Source organism: Ictalurus furcatus, chromosome 3 (genome assembly GCF_023375685.1).
Source record: "Ictalurus furcatus strain D&B chromosome 3, Billie_1.0, whole genome shotgun sequence".
In the NCBI taxonomy this organism is placed as follows: Eukaryota; Metazoa; Chordata; class Actinopteri; order Siluriformes; family Ictaluridae; genus Ictalurus; species Ictalurus furcatus.
In genome coordinates, this window is record NC_071257.1 from 21721181 (window position 1) to 21744716 (window position 23536).

General features: G+C 37.9%; 1 protein-coding gene across 1 annotated transcript in view; it reads left to right on the forward strand.

Annotated features, from left to right (window-relative positions):
- Nucleotides 1–21984, forward strand: part of ccdc85a (coiled-coil domain containing 85A) — a 24669-nt gene extending 2685 nt beyond the window's left edge. The window contains exons 2-4 of the mRNA XM_053621418.1: nucleotides 1–453; nucleotides 21502–21559; nucleotides 21730–21984. The exon at nucleotides 1–453 is cut by the window's left edge and continues 526 nt beyond it. Coding sequence (XP_053477393.1) covers nucleotides 1–453; nucleotides 21502–21559; nucleotides 21730–21745 — 527 coding nt within the window. The 3' untranslated portion in view covers nucleotides 21746–21984. The remainder of the gene's footprint in view (nucleotides 454–21501; nucleotides 21560–21729) is intronic.
- The last annotated feature ends 1552 nt before the right edge of the window (nucleotides 21985–23536 follow it).

Below are 23536 nucleotides of genomic sequence, written 5' to 3' on the forward strand. Positions count from 1 at the left end.
TCAGCCGCAGAAGGAGCACAAGTCCGGAGTATGCTGCCCATACCTTTCCTCAAGTTTGCCGGCCTCGCTGTGGCTCCTTCTCTAGTCCTGACCACAAGGGCATGCGAGGTCTTAGCCCTGAAAAGCTTGGCAAAAGGGGCAGCCCAGAGCAGTTTTTAAAGCACTTGCCAGTGTCTTCTCAGCCTCCTGGTAGCCCTGACCTCTTTCAGAAGCACAGGACAAGCATTGTGAGTCTATGTGGCAGTCCAGAGCCTAAACAGATACTGTCAGGCACTCCTGAACATCTGCAGAAGGGTCGTGTGATTGCAGGGAGCCCTGAGATGCTAAGACACCAGTATAGTGGCAGTCCAGATCATGGCAAGTTTGGCAGCCCTGGGCGGGATGTGGCACAAAGGAGGTCAGGAGCAGAGGAGCTGTCCCCGCATCACCGGAGCATCTACAGTGGTATGAATGGTGGGTCTGACTGGAGCCTGCTGTAGCATCCACACATGGAGGCACGTTTCAGTACATTACATGGTCACCATGGAGGGAATCAGTTTCAAAATATAATGCCCTATAGCCAGGCGCTAAGTCATCTTATACATTATGCAATGGTCTGCATTTAGTTTTTGCATTTAGTTTTTGCTCACTCAGCTCACACTGGGGCCTTGAGGAGGTAGAGCAGGGCTGGTAAAGGTCGGTGGTGTCCAGTTATGGTTCTCCAGGGCCATGATTTGAACAGGCTTTAGCTGCTACCTGTGCTATTATTTCTTGGAAGCCTTTTTATGCACTGGAGCTCAACAGAGGGAACTGTAAGCAATTACACACCATAAAGTACAGAGGCACAACAAAAACCTGAGGACAATACAACCCAGCAGGACCAGGAGTGGACACCACTGTTTTTGCCATATGTCTTCAGGTGAGTGGCGTGGCAAATCGAAGACTGTAGCAGAAATAGTATTCAGCAGTTGCAGTGATGAGAAACAGGGTCATCCCTCCACCCTCTTTTCTTTCTCTAGTCCTGCTTTATTTTCATACAAACGTACCTCAGGAGACTCAAGCTCCCATTATGGGAATGTCTCTAGTTAATAATGAATATTTTCAAACAGAATGTGAGGTACACACATCTCACATTAAATTTTCATAGTTAAGCTTTGCTGCACAAACCTATATTCATTAATATGTGGATCTCCAAAACAGACACACTAAAGAGGTAAAACATAAGAAGGTCCACTCACCTTCACTCATGGGCCGTAGGAGCCATTATAGATGGGGGGACCCCCCCCATTTCAACCCCCCCCCCCCAAACACACACACACTTTTTACTAATCTCAAATTTTATTTTACATTGCATGCCTGTCTCAGAGGATTTCTGAGTTGGACAGTCTCCAGATGAATCCATTCTGCAACTTTTAGAAACATGATTCAATAAAAAAAAAAAAAACAGAACTTTCACTATAATAAGCACCAGTCAAACTTGAGTAGCTAGGGCTCGCTGAACCGTTTGCCAAGCTTGACAAGAGCAAAGTGTTTGTCACTGCAAGGTAACAAGCAAAACCTGGTATGGATTTTCAGAGAGGTGGCTACTCTTATGCAATGAAAGAGGAATGGATTCATTTGGACATGACCATCCATCCATCATTCCGTGACCATCCATGGAAAAAAAAACTCGCATCCTGAGGTGAGGGCGTTTACGACACAGCATTCAGACGCTCCTGAGCACACTAATGTATAGATGAAAGATTTACCACTTTGTATTTGAGGTAGGGTATCATAGCTTTTTCAGCCCATGACATTGCTTTTTTTGATTGACAATTTTGTTGTCGAAATAATTATTTAGCCTATGAAACTGTCAAATATGCATAAGTTTGCAAGCTAGCTAGCACACCAAAATTGTGTGTATGTGCCATTGCTACATGTCCATAAATGATTTAATGGTAACTTTAGTCAAAATGTTCACACAGCAAGGTCATGAGCATCCTACAATATTTTAAGAGGAAGAGGACAGAGGAGGATGAACAGCAGGTCATAAGAGTAGAAAAGACTGAGGAGGACGAGCTTGTAATTTGTATGGGTAGCTACCAGTTAAACAGCTAATTCATTTTACACCCTGTTGTATGTTTGGGACGGGGATGCCATCGTGTGAGGATCGCTTCCACTGTTGGTGAGTTGGAGCTATGAGTTGGAGACTGTGTTTTCATTTTCATTTTCATTATGAAAAATGTTGCCATGGTAAGGCAGTGCTACTGCATCAAAAACTGCCATAGTAGTTCACACTGTCATGCAGCGAGAAACCTGGAAAATGGAATGTTTTTTCTATAGCAAAATAGCCTCCAACTCATACTCTTAACTTGAACTCACCAACAGAAACAGCAATCCTCACAGGATGGCACCCACGTCTCAACATGTACTGTGGCTAGCTACATTAACTAACAGCTGTTCTTAATGATTATAGTAGCTGGGCTTTAAATGAACAATTCTCTGTTTGAAGTAATATAAATGAATCAATTGAGCTTCATTCAGTGACATACATCAGAACTCATATCTCCATATTTCGTCATTTAAATTTTATTTCATAAATCAATGCTATTGGTCACCCTTTGCGTCTGTCTGTGTGTTTTACAAATATTTAACCAATGAAAAGTCATTAGAAATGAGCATTTAAGGGCTTTATTTTAAAATAAAATCTTTTCGGGGGAGCATGCCCCTGAACCCCCCTAGCATTTCAGCATCGCCCCAGGTTTAAAATCGCTCCTATGCCCCTGTTTTCACTCATCATTGCTGCAGGCAACCATTGTTGCAGGCTATATTAGGTGTCCTATGCTATATTTACCCATGTTTTTGAACTCCAGAAGCTGGTTGTTTCAGAAAAAAAGTTATAAGTGAATAGAGAACAAATGTTTCCTCATGCTCTTGTACATAAGCAGACATAGGGTTGAATAATGTCGATAAAACTTGATACCAGTGGAATGCAAAAAGTGCAATATATCATTTGAAACATCATCAGAACAGTCAGTAGTTCTACATGACTGAAATGTAATTCATACCACTTTATACCATATGCATGGTAATGTGACTACACATTGCTGACAAAATCACATTAAGGTATAATGCAGCTTCCTGTCTGGTGCCATTGAATGATCTAAAGCCTCTGCCTGTATCTTGATTTGCCTTTGTCTCTTTGCAAATGGGATAATGAATGTGTGCAAAGAAAAATATCAGCTGCTTCTGTTGGTGTGTGGCAGACATTCTCTCCAGCAGGAGGCTGCTAATGATTTTCTGAGCAGGGAAAGTGCTGATTTGTGGAGCTAGCCAAGGCCATGGGACACTTCCTGAAGCAGTGCTGTTTACCTTACGTTGCATTTCAGAGACAAATAACAGCAGTTAATTAACACCTGATTGTATTTAGCTGGAAGGCATTCCCAGATGCTCTGCAGTGACAGATATGTCTAATGTCTAATGAGAGGGTTCTCACTATGATGGAAGTTGGTTTTGACTGTGTCCAGTGGGATCTGAACATAAATGTAAAAACGTGACATATTGAATATAGAAGTTGAGAGGCTTTATACTGCCTTGTCCATACTACAAGGAAAACATTAGAAAACAGTTTTAAAAAGCTTTCCTGCCATAACTGAAACTCAGGGTTGATAGGAAAATGTCTGATCTGAGCATGTGCAGATGTGTTGCTACCTTAGCCAAGAAGTTTATGCAAACCATGTGCTGAAGAAAAACGTTCCCATTTAAAATGTATTTGCGCTAGTTTTCTTTCTGTCACATCTGGATTTTCAGCCTTCCTCTTCTAAATGTTAATAAATTTGCACCTCCTATTAAGCTGTTCCCCAATGACACTGACTTTCTTAAGTTCTCACCCAACAATCTCTCACTTCTTTAATCTTAAGCTTTCTCAGAAGTACATTTTCAGAAGACGCTCCCCAGTGAGGCAAGTCAATCACGTATAAACAGTTTCTGAGCTGGCTCCACCAGAGATAGCATAGTAATCTACAATAACAATTGTGTATCTTTTTTTTGGTCTAATGGAGTTTCAAACAAGAGTGAGGAGCAAATTACCATGTGTCCATAGCTAGTCAAGAAGGATTATTAAAATAAAAGGTGTTGGAGAGATTTCTTCTTTTGCTGCTGTATTGAGCATGTAAGGTTTTCAGCTGGGCTTTTGTTTTGCACCACCAACATTTCGCTGCAATATCACACGAGCAAGAGCATGGTTATACTAAATATCAGCACTGCTGTGATTCACTGCAGGGTGAGTGCTGTAGGTAATTGCAGCTGTGCTGATATTCAGTACAACTGTACAATCGCAAGTGCGACATTTCATTAATATAAAAGTTCTATAAACAAGAAATTAATATTGAGTAAGTGACACTTAGGACACAGTGTGACCGAATGTTCTGTTTATTTTTGCTCCACAAGCAGAAACAGATCCTTAAGGTGCCATGCTCACTTTATAGCATGTTGGCTAGCTCACTAGCTAGCTCACATTGATTTGTACATTTCCTTTAAAGGTGCTTTCAGTAAAACTGGTGTCCCTTTTTCTTTTCATCTTTAACTAACAAAAATGATTTTAAGCTAAAAATGATGTTCCTGAATGGTATAGTTGGTCATGTCCGCTGATGATGTTGATGTTACTAATACTACTGTAGCAACCATTTTAAACTAGGAAGTGGAATTTTACATGGAACACAGAAGAGGTGGTGATACACAGTAAAACGTTCCAGTGCAGTTATAGGAAATATAGGCACTCTTGGAATGCCGCTCAACCAATCAACTTAGTGGACCGGAACTAACTGTTGTATAATATTCAATATACACTATTGGCCAAAGGTTTGTGGACACCTAACCATCGCACATTACATCGCACATCTTTATTTCAGCGCTAGTTCATACAGTATGCATTATGCAGCAGAAGAATGAAGCCAAGCCCAAACAGGCAATCATGGCTTACTTATTATTTATTCAGAATTTATCATGACCCCAGTTGTAGGCCTTTCCCTAGTTTCAGTGCTGTTGCAGTTTTCTGGGTATGTCAGCCCTAGTGTTTGTGATTGTGTTAGAATTTAAGTTACATATTAAAATATACACCACTGATATTGGTTTTGCAGGTGATTTTGAAATCACGTTTCAAATTCAAAATTGAAATCATATTTGCCACGCATGCAAAGGTATTTGCTTACACATCATTTTGTCAACATTTTAGTGTTTAATCACTGTAACCTCTTGGTCAGAGTCAGTGTTAGGTCTGCCTAGATCATCTCTCCGACCAATCTCCCTTACACCGTTCTCTGAGCCCCAGGGACAGCCAGAGACTGAGCCGCATCTCTCTCGCTCACAGAGGACACTACTGTGACCTTGACCACACTCCGGCTAAATATAACTGTACATACCAGAACTGGCTTCATATAGGACTTGGTATGTGTTCCTTAGGGTCTTCTTCTCACAAATCCTAAACTGTCTATCAGTCAAATGACCTGAACAGTCAGTGCCTGGTTTAAATGTAAATTTAATTACATTTCTACCTTTCACTTCGCATCAGATCAGACTGGTCTTCGTTGTTGTCCATCCTTTTAATACAGATGGTGAAGTCCTTGCTGGGTGCATTGTATAGCAGTTATGGATCAGTTATCAGAAGAATTGTTCTCTTGTTTTAATATAAATCTAACATGCTCTTGTGACCCACGGTGCTGACTGATCTTGCATGTATTTTCATATTTAAATTTTAAGATGCTTACTTTTGTAATTAAAATTCAAAACCATTTATGGTGATGTTCACTGTTGCCTGCTTCCAGGTTTGCAGCATGTATGTTGGGTGTAATACATACGAAATGTCTGCATGCAGTGTGGAGAGCCTTATAAAAGAAACATAAAAAATGGATGCATGCTTCAGTGATCATTGATTATTCATTAGCTCAGGAGTAAGCATTTGATTCAAGGCCTTACTTGCCTCATCATAAGAAACAAGTTATCTTGAACACTATAGGTATAACTTTTATAACATAACACTATATAAAGGCAGTCTGTCTAACACCCTCATGCCTTCAAGATGCCTTGAGTCCCATCACCTTACTTGTGCAAGGTTGTATTCACTAAAGCCACTGATTATTATATGGACAGTAAATATGCTGCTATCTGCGGAAGCCCTAAGAGGCCATGCGTTATTATTGTATTTCTTTCTTTTGACCTCCAGATAAGAAATAGTTGTTTTCTCGTGATCTTGACTTAATTTTCTTGTGATCACGATATACTAACATGTAATTTTTATTGTTTTGGAGGCAGCAAAATCTTAGTGCAATCCAGCAGCATCATGGATGAACAAATTTGTTTTTACTTTGATCAGGCCTCACTGAAGCTGAAATAGCTCTATTGTCTGTTAGTGACTGATAACTTCCACATTAGTGTCCGACACTTGAGAAGGAGGCTGTCAGGTCTACAACAAGATAAAGTCCATCTCTGCAATGGGCAATTATTAAATTTATGATGGTGATGGCGAAGACGCCAACATGCATGCAACACCAGTCCCATTCACAAGGCGTGAGATTTTCTCATGATAAAATTGTCATGAGAAAACAGCTTTTTGTTACATCAAGAGCATGAAAACACAACTTTTGTTATGTAGAAATCACAAGAAAATTAAGAAAACAAAAGAAGTACATATCAGAGTGGCATATAAAGAAACATTTATTTTCAGATATGTTATAATACTATATTGTGAAATGACTAACAATTTTAATTTAAAATTTATAATAACAACCATTGCCAGTGGGTCTGAACATATGTATGCCATTAATGGAATGATTTATATTTTAAGTTTTTCACTATTTTATAATTAAATTTAAAACTAAAAAACAAAACTTGTCCTATTTGAATACAAATTTGAAAACAAACAAATGGGTCCTAACTGTGATATTTCATGTAAGTATCTAACTATTTCCAGCAAGCACTAATTGGAATAAATAATTTTTTGTAGCTGAATCTCAAACACTATATTTTTGGGAATATAGTACACTATGTAGGCTCTAGAACACCATTATATAATGCCATGTATACAGAGGATGTAGGGATTTTGCCTAATTGTACTGTTTATTGAAAGGGAGGGCCCTTTCAATAAACAGTACAATTAGGCAAAATCCCTAGATTTTGAAAATATATAGAAAATATAAATATATTCCTGCATAAAAGATTGGTGGCAATTTTTTTTTAGCGTTTTGGTCAAATATCATAAATACAAATGTTACTGTAGGTAAAAATGTTGCTGTAGGTAAAAAAAAAAACTGCATTAAAATATATCAAAAAAAAAATAATATATATATATATTAAAACAATTATCATGTTGCCTCTGTGATTTTTACCTTTAGTCCATGTAAATGCAAAGTGTAGAACTACTTTGAATGTTTGTTCGGTTTGTAGCAGTGTGAAATTATAGGCTAATTAATATTCCATTTGAATAATAAATATTTTAAGTAATTTAAATGTAAATGTAATTAAGGGATTTGACAGCCCTACAATATGAATGTAGTTCTGCATGTCACTTTCCTCTATGAACAATAAATATCATTGAAAGATGCTATTAACAATCATCAGGCTTTAATGAAGTGTAAGTGTTGCACAATTAATATTCACACTGTTAGAACTGTATGTTTCTTCACTGTATGGTATAATATCAAATCTGTATATATTGAGTTAATTGCAGATGAGTGTGGTTTTTAATGTTACTTTGTTAAATGAAAAGTGAATCATTTGGCTTTAGTGAAGAAGTGACAGGTGACAGGACTTCTTACCTGTAGATATTGAAATACCATGAGTAGAAGGAGATTGTTTTACATTTCATATAAGAGATTTAAATAACACATTTCAGTCAGGTAAATGTAATGGTACTGGTTAGCTAAAGAGACCAAGCCAGATCACTTTTTGTTTGTTCACATATTAAGACTTGATTTAGTAAATTAATTAGTAACAGTGTTTTAATTAATATCAGTGTTATTAATTAAACACTGATAATAACACTGATAATATCCAGGTGATTATGGACAGTATATTTTCATACAATGACAAAAAGCAACCTTCCATTATAAAATTAGAGAAATGCTAAATTATTTGCATGAATACATCCAATCTATGAATGTCACATAATTATGTAGTGTAGTGTAGTCACTGTCTACTATTGACAGAAGCCTTTTTTGTGCTTATGTATGTTACTTGTTTAACTGCTTATATTGGTAACTCTTAGTCTTTTCCTTGCCTCCTAATGGTCTATTTAAATAATCCACTTCATCTGTTTTGATTGCTGCTTATAGAATACATCTTGCACTTTCCATGAAAGATATCCCAGTGTGTCAGTGGAAGGCCTGTGTTTTACATACAGCCAGAATGCGGCCATGGAGCTTTTATGGTTGATATTAAGAGTTCATATTGAGAGGATCACAGGTAGGGCTGATGGATGAGCGAGGGAGAGATGAGTTGTTGGTCAGATCTTTACCCAGAACCCCTGAGTACCTGCTGGGTGTGGGTGTGGATTGTAATCAGCAGTGCAGCAACACAGCAAGAAGGGCCATGGTCAAACCAGCTGCTGGTCTCTTACTTAATCTGTTCTTACATCCTCTTACACTAGGGGCTACATTAAATCATATACCATGTTGGCATAAAAGTACAAAAATGGGTCATGTGGCTGAAACAAAGTCTGCTCACTTAATTTTTTTTTTTAACACATTCTTTAATTTTTTCATCTATTAAGGCCACTTATTCTACATGAACAGGCATTATACATGTACACTATTATTTGTCATAAAAGTCATTAAAAATCTTTTTCTATACACAAGGCAGTTTATGAGGTAGAGCTTACATTACCTGTGTGTGGGAGATGGTATTGCATCCATGTGAAAAAAAAGGCCAAACTTCCAGCATACTCAGCTCTTTTACTGCTGCACAAATGTATTCACCCACTCAAAATCACTAGCAGTGAGACACCTCGGATGTACTGTACATTGCCTCACTCACCTCAGAAAGCCACTAAGACAGAACCGAGAAAGTCAAGTAATTACTTAAAAGAAAGAAACACATACTGAAACTATATGCATGGGTAGACAGATGAAATGAGCGAAGCAGCTTGTGCAAAGAAAGCCATCATGTCTGACAAATATACTGAGAACATGGGGATTGTCCAGTGCAAGTCTAGTGTGATGCAGTCTGCATGGGAGTATTAAATAGGGAATACTGTGTTTTCACACTGGGCCATGCACTTGTCAATTTAAACCAGCTATACATATGCTGGCTAGCACACTGATGAGTTATCAGTCATACATTAGTGTTTTCTGCTGTGGCATGTGTACTGTATGCATTACTATTCTATATGTGTGGAATTGTAGCTATATCCAATGCCATTCTGTTTCCTCCCTTGAAGGGATGTTGTAGAGATTGATGACTTTAATCTCTTGTTGTGATATTCTCCATAACTCTTAGGTGGGATTGTGAGCGTAGACCTCTGATTGTGGTTGTGTTATTAGAGGGTGTGTGTGTGTGTGTGTGTGTGTGTGTGTGTGTGTGTGTGTGGCTAATATGGCTAATCTGTCATGCCTAATGATACACTATATGGCACAAAGTTTGTGGAAACCTAACCATCACAACCATATGTGCTTTTTGAATATACCATTCCAGATTTAGCCCCCGATTGCTTTTATAAAAACCTTCCATCTTCTGGGAAGTCTTTCCACTAGATTTTGGAACATTGCTGTGGGGGTTTTTGCTCATTCAGCCAAAAGAGCATTAGTGAAGTTGGGTCGAGGAGGCCTGGGACGCAGTCAACGTTTCAGTTCATACCAAAGGTGTTCAGTGAGGTTGAGGTCAGGCCTCTGTGTAGGCTACTCAGGGCCTTTTCATCGACACCAGCCTTAGCAGACCATGTCTTTATGGACCTCACTTTCTACACATGGGCATTGTCATGCTGGAGCATGTTTGGCCCCTTTGGTTCCAGTGAAGGGAAATTCTAATAATACAGCATACAGAGACATTCTACACAATTGTGTGCTTTCAATTTGGTGGCAATAGTTTGGGGACGAACCACATATGGGTGTGATGGTCAGGTGTCCACATACTTTAAGCCATATAGTGTATCTTCTCTGGACATGATAAGACATACAAATTTGTTCTTTGTTACTATCAAATCAAAATCGTATTAGCTTGCATGTACATTAGCTAGCTTGTCTGTGAACTGCTAAAACTACATAGTTAAGGCTAAAGAGTTATTATTAAGTCTCTAAAGCCAAGATCACCTGCTTTCACAGAAAGAGGCCTTTTGGAATAGCAAGACCAACTGCAGACAGTATCTTACTTGTAAAATACTCACTGTGATGGTGTTCATATACAGATGTGTGGACAGCCAATCAGGTTGCAGCCTTCTGAACATTCTGAAGGTTGTGCCCAAAAAAGTGTGCAAAAGTCTGACGCTCCGGGTGCCATGGGTCTGAGGCTAAGACTAACATTAGATTAGCTAGTAACAGCTGGAAATGGTAATGTAGTGCTTTTAGGTATGCATACCCCTCTTTTTGTGCAATTGCAGATTTTTGGGTTTAGGTGAAGATATTGTTGCTATTCTTTGATAAAAGAGTGAAGTCACAGATATATTTGCTGTTTTTGCCACAAAAAGTGCTGTATTTTTGCTCTTGATTTGCCCTTGGTTTCTGGACATAGACAGAAAAGACAGAAGGCTACTCATGTCTCATCTCTGTTTGCTGCTTTTGGGCTCAGTCCATATGCAGTGAGTGATACATGTATTGTACAAGTACACACTGAAACGGAACTGGACATCACACAGCCCCTAGAAATGGACCACAGACATGTATAGCTATAACTGTATAACTAAGGTGTCTTCAGTGAATGGAGAACAATTTGCAGAAAAAGATAGCTTGGACATAAGATTTAGGATAAGCAAAATGATTGACCTGTTTAAGGCTAATATTAATGTTAATTAAAGTAAGGTTATGTCTATTGACATATATACTGTTGTACATTGGAGATATTATTATTTTAATAAGCATTTTGCAGATGTCTTTTGGTGCATAAAAGCATAATGCACACACTGTATATGTGCAATAAATGTGCAAGCTGTAGATTTTTCATTTGCTCTGTTTCAGCTCAAACTCACCCACACACAACTCTCTACAAAACCGCAGTATGGGACTCACACTTGTGTGTGTGTGTGTGTGTGTGTTCCTTACATATGGTTCCTGCCTAACATGTCCACAACACATTGTGAGTCCTTATATTAACTTATATTAACGTATCTTATGAATAGACCACATCCATGCACAATAATGCACAACAAACAACAACCATTCTTATTAAACTCAGGTGTGGTGTATAGGAACCTTTGTAAATTCTACCCAGAGGCCCAGAGGTCCTGAGGCACAGTGCAGAGCTCAGCTGGATGGACGAGTCAGCACCTCCATCCAACACACTCTCTGCTAAGGAAGAAGGCATTTGGCTGAAGGAAAATGAGGAGCAGAGCCAGGTTATTGCCAAGGCAATTAAAATAAATGACATTTGTATGCAGATGAGAGCTGCGTTGGACAGAGGAAGCAAGCACAAGATAGAGCAGTTGTCATTGTGGCAGGATGAAGTACACAGGAGGCTATCTGCATTTCTTTCGGCATAAACAGTTTATACTATATCATCATCTGTGTGCATGACTTTGACTTCATCATGTGCAGACTGAATTTTAAATACAGCAGTCTCCCAAATGATCCCCTAATGTTCTTAAATGATTCAAAGCATCAGAAATCCGCAGCAATTACAGTGTAGTTAAGGTAGTTATAGGAACACAAACATCTCTCTAAAAAGCAGTGAGATCGACTGACTGTGAAAGTCTATATTATATCCTTCACTGTCCTCGTGCTTGGAGTTTCTTCTCGATTCTGTGTGGCTGCATCTGCAATGCGTCGTGTTTTTTTATAGGCTTGTTAGGGCTGTGTGGACATAGAAAAAGTAAGATATTAGTAAGTTATAAGCAGTGGTACCAACAGAAATCTGAGTAGGTAGATGGAATAGGTCCATCCTAACAGCATTACTGATAACACATGTATTGTATACATGTACAGTGCCCTCCACTAATATTGGCACCCTTGGTAAATAGGAGTAAAGAATGCTGTGAAAAAATGTCTTTATTGTTTAACCTTTTGGTCTTTTGTTTAAAAAATTCACAAAAATTCTCTGCTCTCATGGATGTCAAACAACTTCAAACACAGCGCAGGTTTGTCAAAAAAAAAAAAATCTTTGTTAAGTATAGGTGTGTAACAATTATTGGCACCCCTATGAATTCATATGAGAAAAATATATTTGAAGTATATTCCCACTGATATTTTACATTGTTTAGTACACCTGGGTGACTAAGAACAGGAAATTGTTCAACCATGACTTCCTGTTTTACAAGGGTATAAACATGAGGTAACACAGGCCAAATTACCATAGTCATTCATAACAATGGGTAAGACCAAGGAATATAGCTGTCATGTGCAGCAAAAGGTTGTTGAGCTTCACAAAGTAGCTATTTCCAACATCAGGGCAATAATTACGAAGTTCCAGTCAACTGGAAATGTTATGAATCAACCTGGAATTGGACGTGTGTCTATATTGTCTCAACACACTGTGAAGAGGATGGTTTGGGTGACCAAAAGAAAAGCTGTACAGTTCCATCCTGGGACCAGTAAGTCTCCAAAACTACAATGCAAAGTCACCTACATCACCACAATTAGTTGGAAGAAAAAAGCATCTACTCTCATCCAAAAACAAACTCAAGCTCTTCAGTTTGCCAGACACTACAGGAACTTCAAATGGGATCAAGTTCTACAGTCAGATGAAACCAAAATACAGCTTTTTGGCAATAAACACCAGAGGTGGTTTTGGTGCACACAGAGAGGTAGCCATATGGAAGAGTACCTCATGTCCACGGTTAAATATGATGGTGGCTCTTAAATGTTCTGGAGCTGTTTTTCTGCCCAAGGACCTGGATCTTTTGTTAGGATACATGGCATCATGGATTATATCAAATATCAACAGATATTAAATGAAAACCTGACTGCCTCTGCCAGAAAGCTTAAAATGGGCCGTGGTTGGATCTTCCAGCAGGACAATGATCCAAAACATACATCAAAATCAACACAAAAATGGTTTACTGACCACAAAATCAAGGTCCTGCCATGGCCATCCCAGTCCCCTGACATGAAACCTATGAAAAAAACTGTGGGGTGAACTGAAGAGGAGAGTCTGCCAGCATGGATTTTGAAATTTGAAGGATCTGAAGAGATTCTATACGGAGGAATGGTCTCAGATCCCTTGCCATGTATTCTCCAACCTCATCACGCATTATAGGAGAAGACTCAGAGCTGTTATTTTGGAAAGGTAGGTAGCACAAAGTATTGACTAAAAGAGTCCCGATAATTGTTGCACACCTATATTTAACAAAGATATTGTTTTGGATAAACTTGTGTTTTCTTTGCAATTGTTTGTTATCCATGAGAGCAGAGTATTTTTGTGAATTTTTTGAACAAAAGATCATATTTACCAAGGGTATCAATATTAATGGAGGGCACTGTAACTGATAATTGCAGTCTGCAGAAATGTTTGTATTTAAGCAACCAGATGAGTGTCCATATAATACTGCACAAAACAAATCACAGTCTGGAACTATAGTGAAATACAGTTACCTTTTATCAAATGATTTGAGGAAAAAGAAAAATTATACTTGAGCAAAAAATTATACTCAAGTGAAAGTATGATGAGTCAAAATCTTATTTAAAAATGGAAGTATCTAGCTGCATTCATATGAAAGTAAAAAGTTGCTACTTTTAAAATGTTCTCGAGTAATACAAATGTGTTTGAGTACTGAAACATGAGAACGTTATTACCTAAAACTGTATTATCTGAAACTGTTACAAAGAGCTGTGGTCTAGTGGCTAGGGTTTGGCACTCTTACTACCATTACTGATCAGAAGGTCATGAGTTCAAATCCCAGCACTGCCACTGTTGGGCCTTTGAACAAAGGACCATAACTCTCAACTGCAAAATAATATAAATGAGATAACTGTAAGTTGCTGTGGATAAGGGTGTCTGCCAAAATCTGCACAGACTCTACTAGGTATTAACTCTACTAGGTTTTATCTGTAGGGCTTGAAATTAATGGACATTTGGAACACACTTGAACGTTATTTTACAAAGCTGAAGCCGGTACTGAAGTAAATCATGGCTTTCTGTCCAGGTCAGGCTAGAGCACATATTCCATGTGTTTTTGTCCCACATTCAGTGTGATTTTGCAAATGTAGTGGTAACATTATTGGTTTTTCCCAGATTTACAGTAGGGTCCAAAAATCTGAAACGACTTGTGAAAATGCTTCTTTTTTGTATTCATTTCTAATTTAATACAACAAATTTAATTACAATTTATATTACTGCTAACAGCTTGAGTAAAAAGTAAAATCAGAGTTTCAAAGTTTCTTAGTATTTGGCACGTCATCTTTTTGCTTTAATGAAAGTGTGCACTCGAGCTGGCATGGACACCACAAGTTTGTGCAAAACCTTATGATCCATTTTAGTTCAAATCCATCGGTCGTCTGAACACATGCTTCAATCGAAAAGATTAGACATGAGGAAAATCTGACCTTTTGAACAAAGCGGTTAACATGGTCAATATCACAAATTAGCTTACATTTAAATAGGGACCTAGAAATTAAATATTCAAGACACTGAACATTTACTTTCTTTGTTTTAATTATTTCAACATCCTAAAACATTCTGTTTATTTCCAATTTTAAATAATAATTAAAAAGAAACAATCCCAGATTTTCAGTGTGATCTCATAAAAAAAAAAAATAGCAAGCAAAAGTCTGGTGTGACTGCTACTTAAATTACCAGAGAGATTCAAGTGTTGTGTTTTTGTTTTCTGTTGACTCTTAAGACCATGATTTGAGAATTCACAGTGCCACCTACACAGTCGACGCAAAGAGAAAGTAACCACTACTAGAAATAATTGCATCTGTCATGTCACTTTTCCGTTTCTTGTTCAGTGAATTGGCTTTTATGCTGGGTGAATTTTATTCAGGATTGGTCTGACCACTGCTTTAGCTGAAAAAGCAGAAACACATGATTTTGGTGTCTCATGTAAGCATGTTAGCCCATGTTGTGGAACATAAACTTGTTATGTCCTCTGTTTCTCATTATCTTCCTCTGTAAATTGTGTGCACCTCTTCCCTAACACCACATCACACACTACTACTACCTATTATAACTACACACACACACACACACACACACACACACACACACACACACACACACACACACACACACACACTTCACAATTATCTGCAGAGTGTAGTACCATTCCATATTGATGAATACATTTGTAACCCAGCTTTTCTCAGCAGGTTAGATCAGCTTAGAGTCCTCAAGAGCCAATTTTCTCTTCACTAAAGCCCTCAACATCTACGGAAAAGTGTCATCCACTTCAGTTAGAGTAGCCATGTCATTCAAGCAGCAACAGCAAATGACTTTTATTGTAAATCACATTGCTTATGTGGTTCAGGGCCGCTCATGTGTTTGCTTTAGGAATGTGTGCCTTGCACTGAGAGAGGTAAAGAATCATTATTTGCTTTCTAAATTACTTTCTTTTTGTCATGAAATGCCATCTTTTAAATGTGGTCGACGATTTCAGAAAAAAAAAACCATTGGTTTTGATCAGATGGAGTAAAGAAATGTGATGGAGTAGAGAAAGACTGCAGGTGCAGGTTCTGGAAGCTGGGTCAGTCCTCCTTCTAACGGTGTATGTGTGTCTATCTTGATCCTGTTTTTAGGACTAACTGAGAGTAATAACTTTCCCTCCACAGCAAAACATCTAAATCCCTCTCTGCTATTATAGATACTGGGCAATTTCAGGTGAAAATACATCACCAAACTACTCTGTTTTGACAGTTAAAGCTCTTTATGAGAAAGTCTAAGTCTCTGAACAAAGACTTAACCATGAAATATAAATCATTACTGTGGAGTTCATAGAAAATACTCTCAGTTTACTCTCGTCCTATTTTGGCATTTGAAATCCCTTAATTGCACTGACCTATTTGTGTTCTGTGAGTATCTCAAACAAAAAGCAAGAAAAATAATATTGCAGATATTATTAAAGAGAAATAAATAGATACTCTTTCAGTTTTATTGCTTGGAGAATGTTTCTAGATATGTGGAAGGAAACTCATTAAGTGAGGCATCATGGGATCGCCGGAGGAGCCAGGGAGAATGGTGGTACAGACAAGTTATTGGGAAGAATTAAGGTTTTCTGTTTTCCCCTCCATAGGCAGGGTACTAAGTACTCTACAGAGAGCGGTCAGGCATTTCTTCTAATGTTGGCCTGTAAAGTAGGCCAACAGCTGCTTCTCCTCCCCCCATTAGCATTTTTACTTTGAAGCCAAATGCCCCCTGTAATTTTGTTGAAGCTATTTAATTTCATTAATATGCATGCACACATTTAACCTGTTGTTGCACCCTTGACTGTTGCTGCTGGGGTGCTTGTTAACAAGAAAAACAACAAAACTAGAAAGATTTAAAAAATGTATCATGTTTGGTGCTATACTGTAGCATGGTTTTATGTCATTATTTCTCATAAAAGCTTTAAATGTCAGCAGGAGGCATGCAGAAGCATGTGTGGGACAACAGATGTGTCCATCCTTTCTTAGTTCTTTGCCCCAAAAAGCCCTGTGATCTCTTCTGAGCAGACCTTTCCGTGTTATATAATGATGTGTGTGATATGTTTCTGATTATCAGTCTGTTTGTGTGTTTGCTCTTTGATGTACTAGATGTACTGTATTGTCATTGCGAAAGAGGATCTGCCTTTCTTCTTTTCTTTGCTCCCTTTTTTTTTATTGAAAATCAATCCATTTAAACACAACAAGCTACAAAGCGGGCCAGCTTTACATGTATGCATTCTATACATTTTCTCCTTTTCTCTGCCTTGCTTTTATGCGTTATTCTGACTTGAAAGCCTGCATGCATTACCGATTCAATTACTAGATAAAAGTGGCACTTGTAGTATTTATCTAACATTAGCATATCATTAGCATGATATCTTCCTAATTTTTAATAGAACTGAAGCCAGTGGGGCAATTTATCAGTTCCAAATTCAGATGTTTGCTAAGCCTTGCTAAATAAAATTTGCTGAAATAATGGGCGAGTGCTAGCTGATAGCATGGTTTTCTTGAAGGAAGAAATATCTGACCCACAGGAAACCATGGGAATAAGTAACAATGTGTTGTGTTAATGCTTGGTTACTTGCCCTCCCACAAGAATGTTCATGCTTTTTCAGTCACCTCGCCCTGTGGGAAGGCCCAAGATAGAGTTCCACACAGCTAGAAGAGCTTATGTGTTTGTTTATTGAGTGAGCCAGTGGATGCCCTTGTGAAGGTCAGCAGGGAAGCCCTCTACTGTCTCTGATGAGAACAGGAGTCTGGAGCACCTGGAGAGAACAGGACAGGTTATAGTAGCAGAGACAGTGGAGAAAAAGAAAGAGTCTTCTCATTATAGAGACTGTAGACAGCAAGGAGGAATAAAGAACAAAAAGTGTAAGATTTGGACTCTAACATTATAATACACACACACACACACACACACACACACACACACACACACACACACACACACACACACACAGTTGATTAAAGACTACTAGTGTTCAGTTTACATCTGGCAAAACAGGCTTGGTCTATGTCAGACTTACATGCTAATGAATAATCTATTGCTCTACTGGTCAAATTCTGACAGATAATGCTGCTACATATGTCAGTGTGCAAGTGGGTGTGTGTGAAGTTTTATAAGAAACTTCGGAATAAGTTTGGAATAAGGCACACTCAGTGTGAGATCAGGGGTGTTTCATTAGAGCTAACAACACATGTAGCACCTACTGCAGGCAAGCACAAGACTAAACACCATTATTTATCCCCACATGCTTAACTCGACCTCTGTTACCTCTCACATTTTGCTGCTGGATTATCATTTTAAAGTGATGTTCTTAGGCAGGGATGGGCAATATTTCTGAGACATTGAAAATATTGTTGTTTTTTTTTTAAAAACCCTTCTTTGTCAATTTTATAGTTTATATTTTTTATTTTGTATGTTTTGCATTTTGTAGTTTTAATATACAGAAAATTATTTGTATGATTACATTTTTTAAACTGAAGCTCATTCTGTTTCTTATTCTAAAGTATCTTCAAGTATCACTCACATCAGAGATACTCTACAAGTAGAACTTCTCTAATAGAATTAAAGACTAACCCCTTGTGTAACAGACCAGACTCAGATAGAGGGTAAGGTGCCTTAATACAAAGTTTGAGCATGCATGTTGAAATCTCAAACCAATGCAATGTCAGTAGTCAGAGCACCAGTAGTCACAGTACAATCCAAAAGAAAGTAAACTAATAGAACATGCAGAGGGTTGTAAATGGTAAAACAGTGTAAATGAGTGGCCAGAGTATAAATATAATATAAATATAAATGCCTCTGTAATATATAACCCTTATATAATATAATACACTTATTTCATGTCTCCTCCAAACAATATGTTTTCTTGAATTTCAAGACAATCACATGAAACGTCAATGAACAACATTCATGAATTATGTGTGGCACAAAACAAACACTGTTCATTCAAAGGAATCGGCTTGGAGAGAATTAATAAACATGTAGGCTAACATAACTGTGGATATAATACTTAGGAAGCTATGATAGTGAAAATAAATTACGATGAGTAAAGCTGTTGAAAAAAGCTTAAACTTGGATCAATTCAGGTACGTGCCAGATTTATCCATATGACAACGAGTCTTTTATTGGTCACATATACATTAGAGTACAGTGGAATTCTTTTTTCTTTGCATATCCCAGCATGTTAGGAGGTTGGGGTCAGAGCGCAGGGTCAGCTTCATACAGCACACCTGAAGCAGAGAGGGTTAAGGGCCTTGCTCAAGAGCCCAACAGTGGCAGCTTGGCAGTGCTCGGGCTTGAACCCTCAACCTTCCGATCAGTAACCTAGAGCCTTAACCGTCAAGTCACCACTGCACCCAAATTTTTGCTCTTGCATCAGTTGCATCAAGTAACTGTTTCTATTAAGATTTTCAACTCCATTCAGTCTCCGTTACCTTACCTGAGGTGGTCCTGTGAGGATGCGCACTGATAGAAAAGTGCTCCCGTTGGCTGCAGCCTGTAGGTATTATGGCCAATCACAAATGTCATTGCACAGCCACACTCAGAATATCCTTGCTACGCTTATGTGCGGAACTTGCTTTCGTAGGCTTTTGAGTGGATAAAAGATAGAAACCCTATTCATTTCCCAAAAGAATATTTAGCCAGTTTGAACTAGAACTCATTCCCTCCACATACTTTTTACGTTTTGGTAAAGAATGGCAATCTGCTTTGTGTGTTGAAGAGGCCTCTTCAAAATAGAACAACAGAATATTCTGTAATATTTATTCATATTGCATATTGTAGATTTAAATTACCAATGTAAAATATGTAAAACAATAAAAAATAGACTATCATGAGCATGGGCTCACAGAAACTGTGATTGTTCAATGTTTGTGCTTTAACTCATGCATTTTTTAGGGACTGAAATCAATGCAGAATAGTTTTTGTGTGTAATTAGAAATTGCAGAAAAAGGTTTCTCATATCATGTTCTGGGGACCTACTGCCTTGCACAGTTTCAAGACAACTCTGCTCCCAGCACATCTGTCCTAATTTATGAAAGACTTAATAATACTTTGTAGTTGAAGAGCTGAATCAGGTGTGTTGGGAGTCAGGATACCTTGAAGCTGCAGGGCAGTGTAACTTCAGGACTGGCGTTGAGAAACCCTGCTATATAAGCCCTAATAAAGACAGATATTGCACATATTGTTTCCCAGTTTGGCTTTACATCAGACACAGATACAATGAAAGGACCAGTGGGAATATGAAAGGCCATTTCCACCATGGCTCTGTAGACTCACAAAGAAAATATAAGACTTCATAGATAAAAAGTTGTTTTATGCAAACTCATTGCCATTTGTGAGTGCATGCTTTAACTGCAATACTAAAAGTACAGAACTCTATATAAATCTAATACTGTAGGTCTGGATGAGCAAAAGGATTGTGACGTTGCCGACGATGTGTGGGTGGCTGTCCTTTTTCAAAAAGAGGTGGTTTCTTTGTGAAAGCAGGTTCTTGACATGATCATGAATCATTAATAAATCTTATACAGAATAACTATATTTTTATTTAGTTTTTACTCATATGTGGCTCTTAGGCTCTATACTAAATTATGATTCGGAAGAATATATTTTGAATATGTATTGTAGGTTGAGAGAGAGAGAGAGAGAGAGAGAGAGAGATCGATCATCAATGTGCAGAAGTGTCACTTGAAGTAAACAAGAGGTACTTTTCATCACCATACACTCTGGGTCACACCTGAAGAGCCTGTGAAGATCCTGTGTGTGTGTGTGTGTGTGTGTGTGTAATGTGTGAAAAATGTGAGACAGTATATATACACTGTATATATACAGTGGGCTCCAAAAGTCTGAGGCCACATTGAAAACTTTTTTTTTTTTTAAATAAGTTCCATATGTTCAATATGTTGAATATTTAATATTCAAGATTCTGAACTATTTACATGTCCCTATTTAAATGTAAGCAAATTTGTGATATTGACCATAGAGGCAACTGCTTAGTTCAAAAAGTTCAGATTTTCCTCATGCCTGATCTCTTCTATTAAAGCATGACACATAATGGATCATAACTTCGATCATAAGCTGGAGTCTATTCCAGCTCGAGTGCACACTGTCATAAAAGGGGATACCAAATACTAAGAAACTCTGAAATTCATGTAAATATCTACAAGCCAAACAGGGTCAAGGTCACAGCAAGGTCAAATGTCTGAAATACTTTCCTTCAATAGCTTTCTTCCTGTTGGAAGTATATTTCATAGTTTATTTCTGGCATACAAATTATTAACAAGAAGGATTAGACGTCTTGGTGGTGGAGGCATCCCTGTCAAGTTTTACTTGTTACAATTTTTCTTGGTTCTACAAAAGTAAAAAATAAACCACTTTAAGCTGATTTGTTATGGGCCAATAATATGACATAAATGCCATTTTTATGCATTTCCTTCAAAGAGAGGGTGGGCTTAGCCCTGCTAGCCCATTTATACTAGCAGGCCCTGAATGTAAGACTTACATACATACCCTTAATCAGTAAGCCATTTATTTACTTAGTGAATATATTCACATATATTCAAATTGAAATATCCCCATATGTTAATTTTATGTTAATAAACAACATTAATTTTGTGCAATATTCTGGACTTTTGGCTGTTTTGTGCACAATTTTACTACTGCCATTGCCACTACTACTACTACTGCTACTATTTCTACTATTATTATTACTACTACTACTACTACTACTACTGTGTACTGTTGATTTGTCAGTATTGCACTGTTGACTTATTTTTTCATACACAGCTCTGCTATCTGCTGGCTGCTGCACCACCTCCTGTAGAAGTGTCAAGCTTTGGGACAGGTAAGACTCTGTCATAAATGGTCATAAATCTGATAAATTATGTTCCAGTGTTCATTTCTGAACACACACACACACACACACACACACACACACACACACACACACACACACACACACAGAGAGAGAAGGATTCCTGCCATGCTTAACAGTGCACTGATTTCCCTCTGCAGCTTTGATGCCTCCTGACCGTTGCCTTGACTGGATCTGATGCTGGGTGCCTGGCTTTAAAGGAGCCCAGATCTCTGCAGTCTTTTGCACTGGGAGAGAGAGTGCACAATATTGTGCAGCAGCCAGTGTCTTGTGTCTTTTCCACCCCATGCTGGTTTCAGGTGTCCTGTTTCCCCTGTTAGAGCTCTGCACAAAAAACAAAAAACTAAAACAACAACAAAATAAAAATCTATAAAAGGGGTTTCATTAGGAGGGAGGAAGCTAGAACCCCCTAACAAGAATTCTGTAATGGGAGATGAAAGATGCTCCCTATGTTGCCAACAAAATAGACCTACCTCCTTGAAATGAAAATATTTGAAAATGAGCGTAAACGAGTGAAATGGGATTCAGAGGCTAACACCCTTCCTGTTTACAGATGCCATACACATTTTCATATGAGCAGTAAAGAAGTATTTCTAATTGGATCCACTAGTTAATTTAATTGGACTTGCTGTGTATCACAGGAAATTAAAAACAAAAAAGTATTATCATAGCAATCACTGCCTTGCTTCTGTTATGAGCTTTGTGGCAACCATAAGTTCATTATTACAACAATATAAGTCACATTAATAAAAGTGGAGATGGTACAAACAAAACATTGCTCTTATCTCTCATCAACCAGTGCTGATGAACCATGTGGTAGATGAAGTGCAGAATAAATAATATGCTTTTTTGGAAGCACAAAGCAAATCTTAAAATGCTCCCTCCCCTCCAAGTCAATATAAATGGACCATTCCAGAGGGGCAAATATTTCAGACATAGCAAACATTCTCAATTTAAAAAAAAACAAAAAAACAACAACGACAAAAAAGACAGTCTCCCACTCTTCCCATAACAAGTACCATCATGCCTTGCTTCTGCCCAGGTGTTTCTGTGAACTTCTGCTCTGATAGACAATAGAACAAATGCACACACATAAACACACGTATAAACACACACAAAACATATGCACATTATATTTTATATGGGAATAATGCTTCATGTGGGAGAACTGGACAGCACACAGTTGTATACTTGCGTAAGTCATTTTTGGTAGCCTTTTATTTATTAGGCCTAGATCACAAGTCCTGTGTGCCAACCATTGATCCTCCAGTATAAATCAGTATTACATACAGTACACGCTACTTTGTAACCTCTTTGACCTGTGATCTTTTTTATTTTTGTTGACAAATTATGAGACAGAACCAATATTAATATATAAAACTTTTATGTTTTTAAAAAGTAAAAAAGAGTAGTTTATCTGCTTAGTTTTTTAAATATGATGATTATTATTTTTGACGTACTGGTATTATATAAATATATATGGTTATTATACTGAGAGATCTGTATGTATATAATAAAAAGTGTCTTCTTTATGTAAATCACTTTTACTTGGGTGACTCTCATTTGTTATTTATTATTATTTATTATTAAATTTTGCAGTGCAGTAGGTAGTGTTGCTGCCTTACAGCTCCAGGATCCCAGTTTTATCCTGAGCTTGGGCTACTTTCACAAGTTCTTTCTGTGGATTTCTTCTAGGGTCTCTGGTTTCCTCCCACCTTTCAAAAACATGTCAGCAGGCAGACTGGCACTGCTAAATTGCCCCTAGGTGTGAATGAATGTGTGAATGTTGGTTCATGGTGCCCTGTGATGGATTGGAGTTCAATCCAATGTGTGTTCCCACTTCATGCCCAACCAAATCAGGATAAAGAGGTTACTAAAGATGAATAAATGAGTTATGCCATTCATGAGGAGACATTATATACATTATTTGTTGTGTGGGCATTGTGC